This window comes from Scardinius erythrophthalmus (genome assembly GCF_964197995.2).
Source record: "Scardinius erythrophthalmus genome assembly, chromosome: 6".
In the NCBI taxonomy this organism is placed as follows: Eukaryota; Metazoa; Chordata; class Actinopteri; order Cypriniformes; family Leuciscidae; genus Scardinius; species Scardinius erythrophthalmus.
Genome location: NC_138226.1, coordinates 26,965,425 through 26,985,801, shown reverse-complemented (window position 1 = coordinate 26,985,801; position 20,377 = coordinate 26,965,425). Strand labels below are relative to the sequence as shown.

The window sequence follows — 20,377 nt, the reverse complement described above, 5'->3', positions numbered from 1 at the left end:
AAATTACATTTCGTATACTAAATAGTCTAATAGTGAACTGCTGTTTTTGACACAACCTTTTGAAAATAAACTTTATTGGTGGTAAAATTGCTGGTTGTGGTGGAAATAATTCCACAAATGAGGGCTAATCGTACATTTGAAAAAATATATACAAATTATAAAAAGTTCCGGTGGTTAAAGAGACAGCTAAAATATATATCTAGACAGATACAATTTACACAAGACAATAAAAACTGCAGGAAGATGGTACCCTGGTAATCCAGAGTTCTCGTGAGAGCACAAGTTGAATTTCCTCAGCGAGTTACTCTGGTGTCGAGTAATGATGCTCATTAAATATGACCCTCGATCTGAGCTGCACCAATCACATCGGGTTATCTGATATAGGCGGGCCAGAGGCGAGCTAAAGAGATGACGACAGCGCTGCGACGTCGAAGTCATTAGTAAACATTGCAAGATGGCTATGAATGAATACCAGTTGTTTGAAACGGCTTTGGCCGCTACAATGAACAAGTTAGACTTGGCTTTTTATCTAAAACAGGAACAGAAGACGGCGCTCGAATCATTCCTTTGCAAAAAGGAAGTTTTTGCTGTTTTGCCGACCAGATACAGTAAGAGTCTAATCAACCAGTTAGCTCCGCTGGTATCTAAGCGTATGGGGTTTATAGTCGTAGTGTTATCCATTGCGTGCAGTGAGATTTTCAAATGCACGCTTGGTGCCGCCCCTCGAGCTGGCCGATTTTCATTAGTCGACGCCAGACCATTAATCTTTTAGATTTAGGTCTGGATTTCCAGGCTAGGAAGATGGTGTCTGGTAAACCAATTCTGAGTAATATATCTATGCAAGAAGACTGATGCATGTCTGCATCTAAAATCACAACAGCTCACTGTGCTCAATACCACATTACTGATCAAGCTGAACTGTTACTGAACTCCTCTGTGGTTTGGGCAGGCAATCATCCAGTGCTAATGGGAAACTCTCATATTCCAAAAGATAATGACTTTAGTATGTTGAAGAGAAAAGGCACCCCATCCAACAATAACAAGGGCATCAAATGACATGTTTGTTAGCAGATCAGCAGATTTTCATAATAAATCGGACACCGTCGGCAAACAAAATGTAAATGTTAGGCCTGTGTTGCTGTAAAGAAAATGACATTACGCTGAGTGTGGGCAAGATGTGTTCAGGCTTCTAGGTTGTAATCTAAATTAAGAAGGCACACTTTGAAGGGCTGCAGGGCTGTTATGTGTTAGTGTCACTCAGACACACATAACCACAAGTTTAATAAGATGAACGGTGTTGCTGCAGCCCTGGGCTGAGAGCTTGTTGGGGGCTGAGTGATGTACGAGAGACAATAGACGTGTGCAGAATCAGCTGCTTCCATCCGGGCTTTACACCACACACACACAGGACGAAATAAGTGTTTTGGCTCAAACAAAAACCTGTATACTGAACAGCTCAGTACATATTGGGCCTGCACAACTGGTCACATCATTTGTTTCTACTGATCATATAGCTATATGGTTTGTTAAAACAGTTGCATTTACACTTGGTTACATAAATGTGTCTCCGAAAAAACGAATACAAATCTGATCTTTTAATTCCCACACTATATGCACATTTAACAGAGTTCACGTCAATGAAAGCAACAGATGCGCTGCGTTTTATTTATCGTCAGCTAATTTCAAGATCAAAGACCTCAATAGGAGAAAGAGCTGCATCAGCTTTGTCACACTACTTTGAATGAAAATGTGTGGTGAGCATCTGCGACTTTCAGTTTCATTCTAGATGCATTTACAATTCCCAGTTTCGCCTGAAGTGATTTGAGTGATCGGATTTAAATAGTTCTCGAAAGCGTTTCGGAGGGCATTTATTTACACCTGGTCTTTTTACGATCGGATAGCTATCCAATCGGAGAAAACGCATTAAGTGACCAGGTGTAAACAGGCCTGTTAAAAACAATCTATCTATTCATCAAACTATCCTGAAATGTACCACAGTTTCCGCAAAAATATTAAGCAGCAAAAAACTGCTTAAAAAGAAATGTTTCTTGAGCTGTATATTAGAATGATTTCTGAAGGATCATGTGACACTGAGGACTGGAGTAATGATGCTGAATTCAGCTTTGCCATCACAGGAATAAAGTACATTTTAAAATATAGTTATTTTAGATGGTAAAAAAACATTAGTTTTTACTGTATTTTTTGTCAAATAACTGCAACCATAAGAGACTTCTTTCAATAAAATCTCAGTGACACTTTCTCAATCCAGAGCTCCCTCCTCAGTACACTCAGACCATTCACGCCGCAGAAAAACATCTCCTTTGGAAATTTTCATGAAATTGACGTCAGAACCGGAGCACTTTACTGCCTGTGTTTACATACCTACATACGCCTCTGCAGTATTTAGTAACCTCCCTGTACAGTTTCACATGATTTATAGAAGTCTTATAGTAGCAGTGAGAAAAGCATTAAAAACCTGTTTAATTCTAATTCCCTGTTCACACAAGAACAAGCACAGTTATAATGAAGCTTGCGTCGTCGTTCAACAGTCTTCATTTATCTGTCTGTCTAGGTATACACATAAAACAAGGCATAAACAAATATAATTTATGTATTGAATACGTCGCCTCTCACTTTCATAGCAAACGCCGAGGCCAACTGTAGTCTGGATAACGTGTAAAGAACAACGCCAAGCTACTTCTAAGTCCAAATCTATGTCTGTTAGTCCAATTTCACAAAACAGACTGGTACAATTTCAGTCGGACAAAAACTTTGGCATTATTGACAAATTATTGTATCAGCCCGGATTAAATCAAAATTTTAAAGTGCATGTGTTTGGTATAGATCAGTGATTCTCAACCTTTTTGATTGAAAGGCCCCCTTTCTCATATAGGCTAAAATATTTTTGGGTTTATATCTGCAAATATGGAAAAGCTGCTTGTTTTACAACTGTTTATTAACAGAAGTACAGACTAATGATATATTTAATTAACCATGTTTCATTTTGTGATTCCAGAAGTTTCAAGAACTGTATATTCTTCAATAAAATAAATTGGTTGAGGTGGGAAAAAGAAAAATATGAAATATGATTTCTACAGATCCCCTAAAGCAGGGATGGGCAACTTCAGTCCTGGAGGGCCACTGTCCTGCAGAGTTTAGCTCCAACCCTAATCAAACACACCTGAACAAGCTAATCAGCGTCTTAGGATTATTAGAAAGCTACAGGCAGGTGAGCTTTATCAGCGTTGGAGCTAAACCCTGCAGGACAGTGGCCCTCCAGGACTGAAGTTGCCCATCCCTGCCCTCTCTTTTTCTTTCTCATATATATATGAGAGAGAAAAAGTATGTCAACGCTTTTGTGTTCTTGCACAAATGTTTGCGTTCCCCCCAAGAAACTTTTTTTCCACAACCATGTCCCTTTAGGGGCTTTTAATTAATTGAAATACTAAACTCATCCTGCGGCCCCATTGGAAGTTTACTGAGCAAAACCCAGGCCACTAGTTGAGAACCACTTGTATAGAGTACTTCTCAATTAGTTCTTTATGCATCACAATATCATGCAAGAATCTACAAACCAGCCATGAAGGACACTCAGCCCTTAAATCAGCATTACCCTAGTGTTTGTCTCAACCACAGATAGTCCACCTAATATCCTGACGGACTGCAGCCACTCTAAATGGATTAGCACATAAACTGTTGCACATCCCACTAATCTTGTTATCTTTTTCTCTCCCTCACAATCCCTGCCTCCTATCTCTTTGCGTTGTTTCTCCCAGGCCTTTACCCAGATGTACATATAAGAAGTGCATGTGATGGATGGGACAGAGTGTGTGGGGACATTCACTGCATTTCTGATGTAATACAAAAGTTCCAACCAAGTTTTTAAATCCATTTGGTGCTGGATAAAGCTTACTTTGCTAAGAAAAGAGCTGTTGATTTACATAGAGATGACAAAAAATTGACATATTGTTCAATCACGCTGTCAACCTGCCTATCAACGAACAGCTCTGAGGAAAATAATCTTAATCCTACACCAAATGGGTTTTAAAATGGGGTTGTTGTTGCTTCTGTATTTCATTACACAAACATATTTGATGTGTCTTGATGCACAATGTCATATATCATCAAAAAGCTGGCAATATAGACACATACTCAGGTCCATTCAGATACCCATCTGGAGGCATCATAGTAATCAGTGTATCTGACAACAGAAAACTGCATTTGCAACCCATTAAACTTATATAACGTGACACATGCCGAAGTGAAAGAGAATATTGAGGTGGAAATAATGTAGGGCAAGAGCTGATTTTATCCATTGGGATTTGACTGGAGCCAAAGAGGTGAAATACTGTATATGTTATGCAATGAAATAAGGAATAATGTAGTCATATAAATCACAAAATAAACCCTGTGTTTACTATAATGACTGGCTGACTGTATTAGCTCACTTACACTGCTACTTGAGACATATGGATCTTGCACAGTTATGCAGGAAATCAGCTGAACAGGACAATTGTCATTTATAGAGTTTAGCAGTTATTATAGAAAAGTAATAAAAAAATTCTAATAAGTAATAAAAAATTTCAGCCCAGCATGTAGTATTAATTAAAACAAAGTCACATTAGTGAAATTTTGGTGAAATTTCACAGGCAAAAAAAAGGTCCATTGCCCATGACTGCATGAAGCATTGCTCACAAAGAACTTACCTTCAAACCAAGCAGCTTTCTGCTGTCAACATGGCGATTTGCGTTAACAACTTGAACATGGGCGAAATACGCGTGAACTTTTATATTCAATCATGGAACACTCCAGAATTGGATTGAAGTGGATTTCAATTCAAACGGCGATATTTTGGCAAGCAACGGTAAATGTGATCGCAGTGTACTTTTTTGAGGGCATTATGAAAAGCTATATTTTCCACATTTATTTAAAAAAAAAAAAAAAAAAAAAATCATTTTCATTTGAATAATTGTTTCTTCCTAGTTTTTTGCTATCCATTATGTACAGTAGGGTTTTATGTATACGTTTTATTTTGTAACCAAGCAGATCTCGCACCTCCCCCAGCCCAAAGAAAATAAAGATTTTTTTCTTCGCCACTTTGGCCTAAATGTCTGGCATTCTTTTATATTTTATATTTTGTTACCTAATAAGGCTTTGTTTTTAAAATAGGGACATTAGTTTGGCTGTTTGTCACTTGCAAAATAGTATAACCAACATGAAAAAGAATCGTGATCAAATCTTGAATCGTGATTTTCCTGGAAAAAAAAACGTGATATGGTATTGTAAAACTGGACAAAACTGGAAGAACTGGAAGAGAGGGCTACTCTCTGAGAAAACAAAGGAAATTAACATTTGTCACACCCTCCTTGCAAATTTACTTCCCTGATCACCTTCTAATTTACAGTATTTTTGCCATATCGCCAACCCCTAATTGGGAGTTGAGTGGAAAAAGGCCAGACCGCATGTAAGTTTGCTAAAACAAAGACATTATACTAGCTATTTAACCAATAGCCAATAGTATCCTATAGCCAGTGTGGCCTACTGTAAGTGATGCCAGCTGATAAAGTTAATACATTTTAAACAAACATTTATATTTGGAATAACATGCACCAATAAATCATTTAATTTTAGACCAGAAATGTGCATTAAGAAATTAAAAACGGTTAAAGTAGATTGGATGTTGCACCAGATGCCAGACTGAAAACTGATGAGAGATTAAAAACTGAAGTTTATCATTTTAAAACAGGAAGCCTCTGGCTGCTTTAGACTGGAAATTAGATTTCACTACTTTCTAATGATGATGAATACTGCACGTTAAACAGAGGAACAGGAAGTTATTTAAACAAAGTTGTAGAACCGACACAAGCACTTTTGAGAATCACTGGGACAAGGGTATACAGCAAAACAAGGTTATCAGAGTGTGTGTGTGTGTGTGTGTGTGTGTGTGTGTGTGTGTGTTAGAGAGAGTGTCTTTAGAGGACAGTCACATGCTTTCAACGCATGCTTTTTAACAAGGACAGAGTGCAGAGGTCAAGACCCAAAGGGATACGCAAAGTTCACAACATGTTCCTTCTGTCGCATACACAATAAATGAGAAACAGGGAGAGAGCTGCAGCTGTTTGCAACCAAGATCAGCTCGCCAAAGGAAACTAACCCACCCTCTTTATTTCCTCCTCTACGGCTCATTTACAGTAACCATTCTTAAAAATGTTAGTGATCACAGTAATAGTAATAATAATACCTTAATGGCCTTATTTATAAATATCTTTAAAATGTCTTTTTTCCAAATAAATGTTTAGCAGATTTTTGTTGTATAATTACACACACACACACGTAAGGAATAATTGACGACGGGCCATTAAATTATTAGAAAAATAAAGCACACCCGAGTTACACGGGTTACCACACCTCAAAAAAAAATTCAGATGATGTATTTAAAGACGTTTGTCAGGTTCTTGTCCTAATTTGACTAATTTCTTACGCATCTCACCCCAAGCCTCCGTTGCTAATTCCAAAACGCCGTTTTAGAGCTAGTAATGGAGGCTTCAGCCACTGATAGCGGTCTAGTACAGTTATATAGAGAGAGACAGATTAAGCATGTGTGAATACCTCAGTCCGTCCGTCTCTACCAGCGTCTACTACTAGCGGAACTACGTTTATCTGCACCTCGTGAGAAACGTCATGTAGCTTTTAAGTTGCTAAACTGTTTGACTGATAAAATCTTCAGAGCAGCGCTGAAAACACGCAAGTGTGTGTCATATCAGGCCCGTACTGTATGTGTGTGCGTTTGAGTGGGAGACAGAGAGAGCACGAGAAAGATATGTGATTTACATAACAACTAATAAATGTGTAATACATAATAAAATGAATTTTGTGGCCAAAAACTTGTTGTTTTTATCCTATTCTTTACTATATTTATAGTATATATATATATTTATAGAGAGAGAGAGAGAGAGAGAGAGAATAAATATAGCCCAGTAGTATAAAATAAATAAATAAATATAATATATATATATATCTCAATAAATTGTGTGTGTGTGTGTGTGTGTGTGTGTGTGTGTGTGTGTGTGTGTGTGTGTGTGTTTGTGTGTGTGTGTGTGTGTGTGCGCGTACAAAATTGCTGAACACTAATTTGAAAAAAAAATAAATAAATTTAAAGACATCCATAAATAAATAACAATATAATGACCAATTATTAATTTAACGCTAGCAATTATAAAGTGTGTGTGTGTGTGTGTGTGTGTGTGTGCGCGTACAAAATTGCTGAACACTAATTTGAAAAAAAATAAAAATAAATTTAAAGACATCCATAAATAAATAACAATATAATGACCAATTATTAATTTAACGCTAGCAATTATAAACAAACCTGGCCAATTAAAAGGGAAATGCACGTAAGCGGATTTTAAAATCAAAATCTGATATTTTACTAAAAAATGTGTTACTCCCATCATGAAGCCAGACTGACGGCATCAGTTTTCACATTCAGAGTGAATACATGAGTTTGGCATCTCCAAATCAATTGCACTGAGATCATGTTTGGATTCATCACCACTAGGCTTGTTTAAATGAATGAAGCTAAACATAAAAAGCCTATGAATGAGGGATGCAGACAGAGAAAATGTGACAGTCACTGTGTTGGTCATATGACATGTGGTCGTGAATTGTTTTGGGAGAGAGAGAGAGTCATGAGCCAGAACAAAGGGAAAGGTAGGGGTTTGGAATGGCTGGGATACAAATGCAGTTCTCAGACCGTACAAACAATGAATGACTTCATCTTTCCTCCTCTCCTAGTTAGCTCATGTGTCGGGAAAGCAAGCAAGCAAAGGCATTCATTAATTGCAGGACATACAGAATGATGGAAATCCTCAGTCTTTTCTAATAAGTTGTAACACAAGAGAGCAGGGCCGGTGCTCCGCACACGCACATCACGCACTGCGCGTAGGGCACCAAGTGCTTGGGGGGGCACCAAAAAATCTGGGTCGTGAAAAAAAAGAATTTTTTTATTTATTTTTATTTGGTGATTTTCGTTTTTTTGCAGAATCTGTTAGTTTTACAAGCCTCTGTATGTTTGAGATAGCAGTATTGGTATATTTAAAAGCGTACATTTTGATTTTGAAATCGGCTTGTTTTTCGGAGATTCTAGCACGCAGTAGGGGCGTGTCATTGTCTGTGTGTATTTCCATACTGAATAAGCCGGCGTGGCTACTTATGATGCAGCGCTCTGGCCGGCTCTATCTGATTTCAAAATTCAATGACGATGGACGCAAATAACATTACGATGTCCAGCAATCGATTTAAATAGTAGGTTACATGGGGTTTAATTTGTCATTTAATGAGATGTAGCCTAGTACATGTTGTCAGTCCCAATATATAGATCCGCCATCTAAATTAACGTGTATCTCAATGGTCCAGTGGTAGAGCTTTCGCCAGCCGTGTCAGAGGGTGTGGATTCAAATCCGCCCTTGTATAGGTTTTTTTTTTCTCGTATAGTTTTTTTTCTCTCATCAAAACGATTAGGCTATGTTCATCCGTGGTTGTATATCAAGCAGGGACAAGCAAACATTTGCATTATGTTTTGTGATTTCAACAGAATGAATAGAGAGTATTCACAAGTTGTTTTCACTCGACGCGCGCTTCAATCCGTTGCGTTGCGATTGAAGCGCGCGTCGAGTGAAAACAGTGCGGTGTGTGCGCGAGCCACGCGAGAAAACTCCGTATCCGTAGTGCCACTGAGCGCGGCGGCAACGAGCACTTGATCACCTGAAATCATAAAATTTTCATTCCATTATTGTTTAAAAGTTTACAAACCCTTGGTTCTTGATAATCTGGCCAGCATTAATATTGATGTAAACCATATATATATATATATATATATATATATATATATATATATATATATATATATATATATATATATATATATATATATATATATGCTACATACCGTATATGCAACTTTCTGTAACATGTCAAACAGTTGGTGCACCGCTCACACAAAAATAGAGTAGTGCAGGGGCAACGTATTTTTGTTGGCCAAAACCTGGAAATGAGTTGGCATTTTATCACTTCCGGTTCCATTCTACTGAAGTCAGTGGGTTTTTTGTATGGTTGTTGGTTAAATGCTTGAAACAGCTACAGTCTGTGTCATACTTATAAGGAAAACAAACTTTCAAGGTAAATGTTGAAACTGAAGAGAGTTGTTGGAAGCTTAGTGATGTGACACTGAAGTCATGCAACCGTGGTGTAAAGTCACATCAACATCCTACTGGGTTTTTGACGAGGGAACCAGGGTGATGCTAACTTTTGGGCTGGCCTACAAAAATACCAACACCACTCTATTAGAACCAAGTTAAAATAACTATAAACTATATGTCTTGTGGAATAATTGTAAATATCGGGTTTTGTAAAATAGCTTCATCAGGGCAGAACTAAAAAAAAATGGATAATTTATCATATCAAAAAAAGATGCACATCTTGTAGATTCTGCAAGCGGTATGAGCAGAATTCTGTATTTATATAAGCAAAAACCACCATAAAATAAACAGATCAATGATGAAATATGAGAGAGTGGAAAATCCTCAAATAGCTGTAGGCTAAATCTGATGAGTAATCACATTAAAACACACACACACACACACACACACACACACACACACACACCGATGCAGTGTACATCTGTAAAACACCTAGTCAGACCCACTGCACAAACAAACATCTACAAATATGATAGCACTGTTATTACGTTGTCTGTAGCATGTTTGACTAACCTGAGCACAGTAGGAAAAAAAATCCAATCCCATTCCTCCAGAGGGAAAGAGATTAAGGGGGAATGAGAGTCAGAGAGAAAGCGTGAACAAAATCACATAAACATAACTGCATTAAATACTGGTTCACTTGAGGTATGGTAATCTGGTGCCTGTGAAAATGGAGCCATCAATAAGGGACATTTCGAAACACTAGCTAAAGAACATCATTGAAACACTCAGTTAATGCGAAATTTAAAAATGTTTCAGATTCAGCCTATCGTGTTCATTTTTGTTGGCCGTATGTATGCAGTTCAATAATAATACAAAGGACAATCTTTACTAGGGCTGCCCCCGACTTAAGATTTTTTTCCAGTCGACTACTAGTTGTTTATTTAAGCCTTTAGCTGACTAATCGCCCATTTATGATATTATTTTTATTTACTATATATATACCACCGGAAAATGGTTAAAGAATATTAGGTTTGTGTGTAGCATTGCTAACACTGTTCGACATTACAGAGAAATATTAAACCATGATAATGAGCACTTCAATATTTATTTATAAACTAGTGTTTTCCAAGTCAATGTCAGAGGCAAAGATGAAGTTGATGACGCTGACTCATCTCCACAGAACAGTAGATGATGAATGCATGCTAAGTTAGACGTCGCTGTACTGTACTTATTTAGCTTCCACACTCCACACAAACACTTTGTGTCTGATAAGAACGTACATTTATCTCGGTTAACATTAATGTTAGAGCTCGCGGCCATGTAAAGTGGCTAACGTTAAGCTAATGCTAATTAGGGTTGCACGGTATATCAGTATTGGGAAAAATCTGTATATATTTATTTACGATAAATAATGATATCATGATTTTGCTTATTTCGGTACATGATACGCTGCTGTTCTGAACGCTAGGTGGCATTGTACTACCCACACTAATGTGACACTGAGGAACAAAATGGACAAAGCTGGTGAATCTCACTCAACGCGACCAAAATTTCCTGATTGTCATTATGACAGCTTTTTTATTTATGGAATAGCTAATTACTTAAAAAGGAAAAACTGTGATGGCACCAGTTTGCAGTATATAATCTAAACAACATGATATAAAGTTATCAAATTTTTATTGACATTTATCAAGAATATTAACATAGTAAAGTTGGCATTGACTATAAATTGCAAAATTATTTTTACACGTGTATGAATATGAAGGAAACAAATGGCACCTGCAGAATGAACGTTCCTAAGTATTTCAATACAATGTTCCTATAATAGAACCAAATGTTCCAGTATTTTCCGGTTCTCAATTACCAACCCTACAGAGAAAGAATGTAGCACACATTATTTTATACCTACACACCACCTGACATTGAGTGAGTGAGTGAGTGAGTGAGTGAGTGAGTGAGTGTGTGTGAGTGTGACAGAGATGTTACAAAGAGAGGCAAAAAACACCTTCCAGAAATGACATCACAGAAGCTCAAGTGACAGCTATCGAGAACTGCTGCCGTTGGCACCGGAAAAATGGGGCGCATGAGATGGTGAAACTGAAAAATGTCAAGGGCTGGAAATGTTCAAGGACACGGCTCGACGACAATGTACTCGTTCTCCAGCCTAATATGGAGGAAGAATGGCGGAGGATGCCACAGTGATAAGAGTATAATGGCGACTCAATGAGGACTTGTCTGAAACGCTGATAGCAGAATGATCTGGAATGATCTTGGAGCCAGAGCATGGGAATTATGCAACTAGCATCACTCTGAACAAGACAATGGTTATTAATGAGAACATTCTGGTTCCTTACATGCTGAAAAGTCTCAGAGTTCATTATCTTTCTATTGTAAAACTCTTTTTCTCTCTCAGAAGCGTGCTTAACGCGGCCCCCTCGCTCTCCTCTCGACAGGGCACGCGTGGGCTGAGCTCCTCCCGAAGCTAAACAATCCAGCCCAAACAGAAGCACAAGCACAAGTGTATGTGATGAGCGTTGAGTCTTCTCCGGGAGCTCCGTTAGAAAACTGCGCCCTCCCTCACTGCTCCTCTTAGGCTTATCAAGCCTTCCCCGGCCTGCTATTTTTGGCCCATTGTGCTTTCCACACACCCTGAGGATGCGAAGCCTCAGCGGAGGAGAAGAAAAGAAAATAGGATGTATTGATACTTTGCACATGACGTCACAAGTACTGGCTGGCGGGCAAGAACGTCGTTCTACAGCAACGAAACCCAGTAAACTAATCAAGGGTCGCCAGTTTTACTATACAAAAGTTGGTGTTTTGAGGTGTAAACGACATGCCAGATAGTTGTTGTGCAATTGGATGCACAGTATACACACGTCTGTGCAAATTACCATCAAAGGTAATTTCAACATTTGTTTGAATACAAAGGGTGTATGATCATGTAATTAATCGTGTCTTTAAAGGGGGGGGTACAATGGTGTTTCATGTATTCAGAGTTGTTTACAGTGTTAAAGAGATGGATTCACATGCTTAACATGGCCAAAGTTTTTTAAAAATATTTTGGAGGAATAACGGAGAATTTCTGTGCCGAAAATCTTACTTCCGGGTTGGTACAAGTTTCGGCTGTTTTTTGTTTGACCGTGGATCTAATGACGTAGACCAGAGTGGAACTCCTTATATGAGCATTTCTCCCGGAAAAGCGCGACCGCGCACCTCAACGCGCTTCAACAGGAAATCATCGGCAGCGCTGCATAGTGTCTCCAAAGTGTTTTTGGTGAGGGAAAGCTTACCAAAGAACCCAGCGTTAGGAACAGTGGATGCAGAAACGAGTTTGTTCCCTGCATTTCGACGATGAATGTTTTATAAACAAAGCCCAGATCGACGGATTCTCTCTATGGCTCTGGCTTCGCCCACACGGCCCGCCTCCAGACGCTCGTTTTTTTCCGGAAAGACTCGGTACAGCCAGGGCCGGATTAACCATTAGGGCAACTGGGCACTTGCCCAGGGGCCCATGACATCTAGGGGGCCCTGACAGGTAGGAAATACACAGAAATTTAATAAAGTTATCAAACTCTTTACGATCTTCTTCACTGCATAAAGTGCATCTACGCGGGTTCACGCGACTTTCCTCCCTCCCCGCTGAACGCCAGATTACTCCCGCTGGTTGAGCGTGGTAAAGTTCGTTTCAGTTTCGATATTAGCCGGACATTTGTTCTATAGGGTCGGTAGTCTAACAAAGATATCAATAGCAAGATTAGTTTTAACATTATGTGACCATTGTATATCGACATGATGAAATATTCGTTCAAAATCATTCGTGCATTAATGCTGCATAATTATACCTGAGAATGCTTTGACGCGTTTCCACAGCGCACGATGCTTAAGGGAACGTCTGCCAATTCCACGAACTGCGGTAAACGTAGTCTATAATTTGTATTATTTAAAATGACTTTTAACATTTAAAAACAGACGTTTTCAAATTCCAAAGCTTGCAGAAGAAGGTTCCTAATGTCAATAATGACTTTACAGCTATACAGCTTTCCTGGTAGCCTTGAGTAAATTAACGTCTAAGAAAATGATTCATAAAACGTATAAATATCAGTTGAGCCTATGTTTATTTTCGTCACTGACACAGACGAAAATGAAAAGACTATCAGTCAAAGTTCAGCTTTAGGAGAGGTAGAAATAGGCCAGTATAAGAATACTGAGAGAATAAGAAATATGAAGATGAGGAGAGAGCAGACCAATAATTTAATGACAAGGTTTTAAAGCTAGCCTATTTCTTATAATTTTTTGGTCTTCAAAAGTCCTAAATTGCACGTATGTAGATCAGAGAAATCCAAATTTTCTCGGGGGAGCATGCCCCCGAACCCCCCTAACTACGGGGGGCCTTGAGTCTTGTTGCCCAGGGCACAGGAAATTGTTAATCCGGCCCTGGGTACAGCCTATTTTCTCTTATAAATATAATAAAACTAAAAGACTTTTTGGAGATATGAAGGATGCAATACTACTCTATAGGTACTCAAGATTAACAGGAGATTGAGTGAAAATTAGCATTTCACCCCCCCTTTAAGTTACTGTAGTTTTGTTAATCAACACCACCAGAATTCACCAGCTGGTTCGGCGAGTCAGCTGTTTGTGTTATGAGTCTAAGGTTAACTGTACGTTCACACCGCCACCGGCGAGAGCGGCAAAATTCATTGAAAATGAATGATTTTCGGGCACTTTGACGCTCTCGCCGGTGGCGGTGCGAACACACAGTAACAGCTGTCGTCTTTTGCTAACAACAACAAAAGTGTGTGATAGGTTGTTTTGAGGTTTGCGATATCTATGATTTTCAATGAGAACCAGAGATGACCCAACAGTAGAGCTAGATCATTTACGGAGGAATTATTACTGCTCGATTATCTTAAAAAAAAATTGTCTGCTTTACACAATTTAGCTACCTTGGAGTTAATCCTAGTCCATAGTTATGCAGCTAGCTCGCTAACAGACTTGATAGCTACTAGAAAGTCCTGGAACTACAGGACTCTACGTTGAAAATACCCGTTTGTTGCCCGCCAGGTATCCGTGGTAGTCACGTGACTGCAAAGTATCAATAAGCCAATGGTGCAATTTTAACCTCTGGTACTAAAACAGGAGAGCGAGTGGAATGATGTAAGGTGCCATCTAATTACTAATTTGATTTAGCGGTCACTTTTATCCAAAGTAACTTCCAGCGAACATATTAAAGGGCCCCCTGGAGTTAAGTGCTTTGATCAAAGGCATAATGAAGAGTCACAGATCAACACTTATGGGCTCTGAAGATATAACCTTTCAGTTCAGAGGCCAGATCTTTCACCATGCCACACTAAACTACAGAAGCCTTAGCCATTAATTAAAAATATTGTTAACCAAAACAAAAATACAGTAAAAATAGTAACATTGTTAAGTGTAACATTTTTTTTAAATGCAATTTATTCCTGTGATGGCAAAGCTGAATTTTCTTTCACTAATCCAGTCTTCAGTGCCACATGATCCTTCAGACATCATTGTAATATGCTGTTTTGATGCTCAAGAAATATTTCTTGTTAATTATCAACGTTGAAAACAGTTGCTTAATATTTTTATGGAAACCGTGATAGGCCTACTATTTCCAGGATTCATTGATGAATAGAAAGTAGCCTAATAAAAAAAAAAAAGCATTTATTTGAAATAGAAATCTTAATTATAACATAAATGTCTTTACTTTTACTTTTGATCAATTTAAAGCATTCTTGCTGAATATAACTATTAATTTTGGTAACACTTCATTTTACAGTGTCCTTGTTACATTTGTTACATGTACTTACCATAGTAATAACAGTAAATTATGCATAATTACATGTAATTAACCTTCAACCAAACCCTAATCCTACCCTAAGTTGCTTAATATTACTCAGTACTTAAATATATAATTACACTGTAACAGTGACACCTTAAAATAAAGTGTAACCTTAATTTCTTTTAAAAACAAAATCTTACAGAGCCCATATGTTTGAAATTGTGTGCATTGTTTTAACGTTACATAAAAATGAACAAAATACTTTAAAATAATGTAAGTAAATATAAGTTGTTGCTGTGGTATTGAAAGTGTTATTAAAACCATACAGCAATGATTGTTAAGTTGATTAAAGGAGAAAATCCCCTCCCCCTTTCAGTTTAATTTGAACAAGCTTGTCATGACACAATACATACTGTATGTGATTCAATGAACCATGATGCATCACAACACAAGATCATATTCATAACTGACTCAGCAGTCAGCACAGCCCTATTTTACTTCCTATGTAGCATTCACTGAAGTGAACAAATCAACTACTCTGACAAGTATATACTATGAGAATGAGCATTGCATACCACTACAGTAAGACACCCACAACAACTGCAAATATATTGAAGTTCTTATCAGGTTGAACTTTAAACCTTAAAGGGAAATAACAGTGCAATAAGACTGAAATTACAAGATTGTAAATGTGTTGGCCCATACGAACAGCGAACAACACTCGATATCACGCAGAGCAAGCCTGACTGAGAAAAGGCAACATAGCAGCAAGTCAATAAGAGAATTATTCAGACCCGAGTGGCATCGAGCTATGCCATAATGAGTCACTACATACAGTGACATCAATGCCCTCCACACACTTCCGAGATGTGTACATATGTGGGAGGGTTTCATCATGTCAATGAATTCTGTGACCTTTCTCTCTTAAAGCTTTTTCGATCTGACTACAATATTCATCAGCTAAAGTTATGCATCACATTTTTTAGATTTAGCTTACATTTCAGAGATTAATCCAACAAGCTGACACACAAGTGTCTCTTTGTACCTTCAAGCTATAAACAGCATCTTCAATGAAATTAACCTAAACAGGATTTTTAATTTTTAAGATTCCTCTCCAGGACTGTGGTCTACTATACAGCCTTGAGTCTTGAATTTTAAGGTTGATTTAGTAGAAGATCCTGTTTATAGCTTGATGGTACAAAGAAACAAATATATAGTAAGCTAAATGTCTGTATAATGTGAATGTGTGTACTGATTAATAAAATGGTAGAGAGAGAGAAAAAAAAAAGACATACAGAAATGTAATTGCAGAATTCAATTCACCAAAATCAAACAAACGGATTTGCAACACAAATCTCCCAAGTACCAAAGAGCAAAAATGTCTCTCAACAGTTGCATGAAAACGGAATGAAATATCTGTGATAACGCATTGTGTTACAACATCTCGTAGCAATTACAAATGTATTCCCATTTGTTTGTGATGGGAATATAAATGATGCGGAATGCAAATTGGCCAACCTCTACATTTGGCTAAATCCCAAGGAGAAATCTTGCATAACACAGAAGCGAAAATCAGATCAGAGCAGAGTTTTGCAAAGATCATCAACAAGCATATAGAACTGTATGTTTTGCTGTATACAATTCTAATCAATACAGGGATGGATTTAATTAGAGAATGATCGACTATAGAGCTGTCACAATGTGCACCAGAGCTCATCGATTTCCAACTAGAGTACTTGGGGTATTACTCTCTCAACTCAAATTTCCAACATTAAGACATGTCCAGAGTTCCCTTTAGACACTTTATAGACAGAAAATATGAATTCCTTTAAGGTTAATGTCAACTATAGTGCAGCTAACTGGAAGTGTTCTCACAACCTGTGGTGTCCATTATCAGTTTATTGATCCCCTCTTGTGGGGTTTGAACTTATAACCTTTTGGTCACCAGCTCAGCTATTTAACCATCAAGCACCTTGTAAATTATAACCAAAGTAGTTTAGGCCAAAATACCACAGTTACTACAATTAATAAAATTCACGCACCCTACCACTTTCAACAAAAATGGAAATTAAACAAAAAGGGTGTCTTAGTTTGTTTTAAGGAATTGCATGTTAATTATACACCAGTTCTGGTCCTCTACATTGACTGGTGAGATGGCATTCCAAGCATGTCGATATTTAAGCACTGAAGCACTGATATCATATCCATATATGGCAGAAATAGTAAGAGTAGAATGCTATTCAGAATTCAGCCTAAGTGAGCAATGCTGAGGAAGTCAGTTAGTCCGGAAAAAAACAGCACATGAAGAGTATTATGTCCGAATTCACAGTATTCATAAAACAGTATAGCCGAAAACTACATTAAGTCAAGTCAGCTTTATTTATATAGCGCTTCATACAATATAGATTACAGATTTCAATACAGCTTTACAGTGATAACAGGAACATGATGCATTTCGGCTGTTGTTCAGCTGAAGTCTGCTCAGTGTGGATTCAGTTCCATTGTAAAGATCATCAATTATTAAATTAGTTCATTTCATCTATAAAGCAGTTCTGCAACAAATGATGTCATCGTCCAGCTCAGTTCAGTTCTCATACAACAGCGTCAGTGCAGTCAGATCAATAATATTGTTGAATATTAAGTATCCCCAACTAAGCAAGCCAGAGGCCACTGAGCGGCAAGGAAACCGAACTCCATCGGGGACAGAATGGAGAAAACAAAAACCTTGGGAGAAACCAGGTTCAGTCAGGAGAGGAGACCAGTTCTCCTCTGGCCAATGAACAAACACAATGTGATTATGGTTCAGGTTGCATCACAAGTCTTATTATTGCATTACTGGTCTTATTATTGGGAGATACGAGGGTCTGTCTGGCTAACTTAGATCAAGTGTGCCTTGATAACCAATCACATTACAGTCTTGACGTCATTGATTGAGTTGCGTGACAGTCAATCACTGTTTGCGGATACCATAGAAATTAATGAGAAGTGCCGTAAACGGAATCACGTCAGTGACTTCTCTAATAAAACAGCATTTTGTTTTTTTCATTTGTTAAAAATAAATAAATCCACTAATTTTTAAGAGCAAACATGTTGAAGATCAGCCTATGGACTGTCGATTTGTTAAATAAGCCAGTTTCCAACAAAAGCGGTTCATTCAGCGTAGTGAAACCCATCCTCCGTTGAAATCCATTCAAGAAAAGAGGGCTTCTGGTCTTTTTCCCTGCATACCACAGTGTTAGCAGGCATTGCACTTTTTTTCTGACTTCAAGTGGCTTTGTTGCAACTTACGCTGTGGGTCACATGACATTGACAACATGACGAATGCAGTACCTCCGGATTCCATTCATACTACATACATTCATTATAGACAATACTTTTTTATCAGTAGCCAAGTAAGTTCTTGATCAAATGTACTACCTACTGAGACAGTATGCGATTTCGGAGGCAACAAGTGTTTCTTTTACTTTACTCTGCGTTCGCTTAGAGTGGGTTTCTCTCACTAGAGTGACTAATGAAAAACCCGGAGGTGGAGCGGAGTGATGACTGAATGACTTGAGTGGGTAGCAGGGGAAATCTTGCTGATGACTTTTAAGACCAGATTTTAGACTCAGTGATGCTTGGGTGACACAAAGTTTGTTGGTTTCTATTGGAACTATTTTATTTGGCCAGAGAAGTGATAAACCAACTAAAAGGCCAAATTTATTCTGCACTGTAAATTACTGGATAACAATACATTTGTTGCACTTTTGTATAAAACTTGCACTTGCAATTGTGTGATACAGCATAACTGAATGATTCTCAGAGATGAACTCACCTTTGCCATTTTGCCAAGCCGTGTACCAGGACAGACTGAGAAACGACGTGAAGAAAACAATCGCAGTGGCAACAGTTCCATGTCTGAGCCTCATCTCATTTCAGCGCCTCCCCGTGCAGCTGGTCCTCTGGTCCTCCAGATCCAGGCGTGCATAAGCGTTTCAGAGGATCATATACTGTCCTCTTCCTCCTCCTCCTCCTCCTCCTCCTCCTCTCGGTCGCTGCTGGAGTCACGAGGCAGCCCAGCGGAACTGATGCATTTCCAGTGAAAGATGTGCAATCCTCATGCCTGCCGTTACTGGAAGAGATCATGAATAAATGAAGATTCACGGAAAGGCACAGAAATAACGTTAGACGTGAGAACATATATTGTCTTTGTTTCGGTCTTCTTTTTTCCACCGCATTGATTACACCATAGTTTAACAGATAGCTGTTTAAATATGCAACCATATTTCAAAGGAAATGAATCACTGCAGAGGAAAATGTATATAGGGGAGGGGTTATTGAGTAAAATAAAACATTGAATGGTTAGAAAAGGACAGATAATTAGGGGCTGTAAGATAAACAGAGTTGACTACCTGTCGGAGGACCCCAATTGTCAGACTGGCATGATCAACAGCCCCAAGTTCAACACTTCTTACCTTTCAGCCTGTTGTTGAACAACCAACCGGTCCGCTTTGATCTCATAAGAACTGAAGATCCAGCAACAACAAAAAACGAGCAGAAACACGTTTTGTAATGTTCGTTAAAATAGCCACATTAAACGCACCGTCCTGCCAGAATCTTCAGCGGTGGTGTGATCTCTCAATCAAACTTTGCTGAAGAACACACCCACACAAGATACGATCGCCCAACCCAGACACATGATTGGCTGGAGTCAACAGACCCCACCCATCAATGACGTTGATTGGCAGGAGCCAGCAACAGCTCCTGTCTGCCGCCACACGGCGGACTGAACCTATCGCACACTCACTCACTCAAGTATTATTTATTTACTTATTGATTTTTTAGTTACTATTTTTCTTTCTGTTAAATTAAATATATTCCATTGTCAAAGCCATGTGCAAGTAAGCTCACACGGCACACATGCACACAGCAAATTTCATATTGAACATATTTTTCAATTTAGGAAATTGAATGTTGTATAGTCAGTAGTCAGTCATTAAATTACTTTAAATTCACATTTAGAAAATCCATAAAGAGGAATTTAAATACTGAGTGTACGTGGTATAATGATAATTATATTTTTAAATTTCATGTGTGTGTCTTTGTTTTGTTTTTTGCAGTTAATGTTATAAGGAAGTTGCATACATACAATGGAATTATAACATATATTATATTTTTCATTTTATACATTACTTTAAAAATGGAAAACTTACCCATAAATATTGCAAGCCATAAAATGTCCTAATTTCTACTTTACTGAGAATAGCCTACTTATACTACTCATATAATAATACTGCTCATAAGTCATCTGTCATATTTAAATACATTTAGATGTGTGTGTATGCCATGTATGAATATTGGCGCCAGAGGGCACACACATTTAATGAATAATTGA

General features: G+C 38.1%; 1 protein-coding gene across 2 annotated transcripts in view; it reads right to left on the bottom strand.

The window, feature by feature from the left end:
- mgat4a (alpha-1,3-mannosyl-glycoprotein 4-beta-N-acetylglucosaminyltransferase A) overlaps positions 1–19,643 on the bottom strand; it is a 64,441-nt gene extending 44,798 nt beyond the window's left edge. For both annotated transcript variants that reach the window (XM_081369380.1, XM_081369381.1), the window contains exons 1-2: positions 19,458–19,643; positions 18,818–19,114 (exon numbers count right to left, since the gene is read on the bottom strand). In XM_081369380.1, coding sequence (XP_081225506.1) covers positions 18,818–18,911 — 94 coding nt within the window. In that variant the 5' untranslated portion in view covers positions 18,912–19,114; positions 19,458–19,643. The remainder of the gene's footprint in view (positions 1–18,817; positions 19,115–19,457) is intronic.
- Positions 19,644–20,377: the final 734 nt, after the last annotated feature.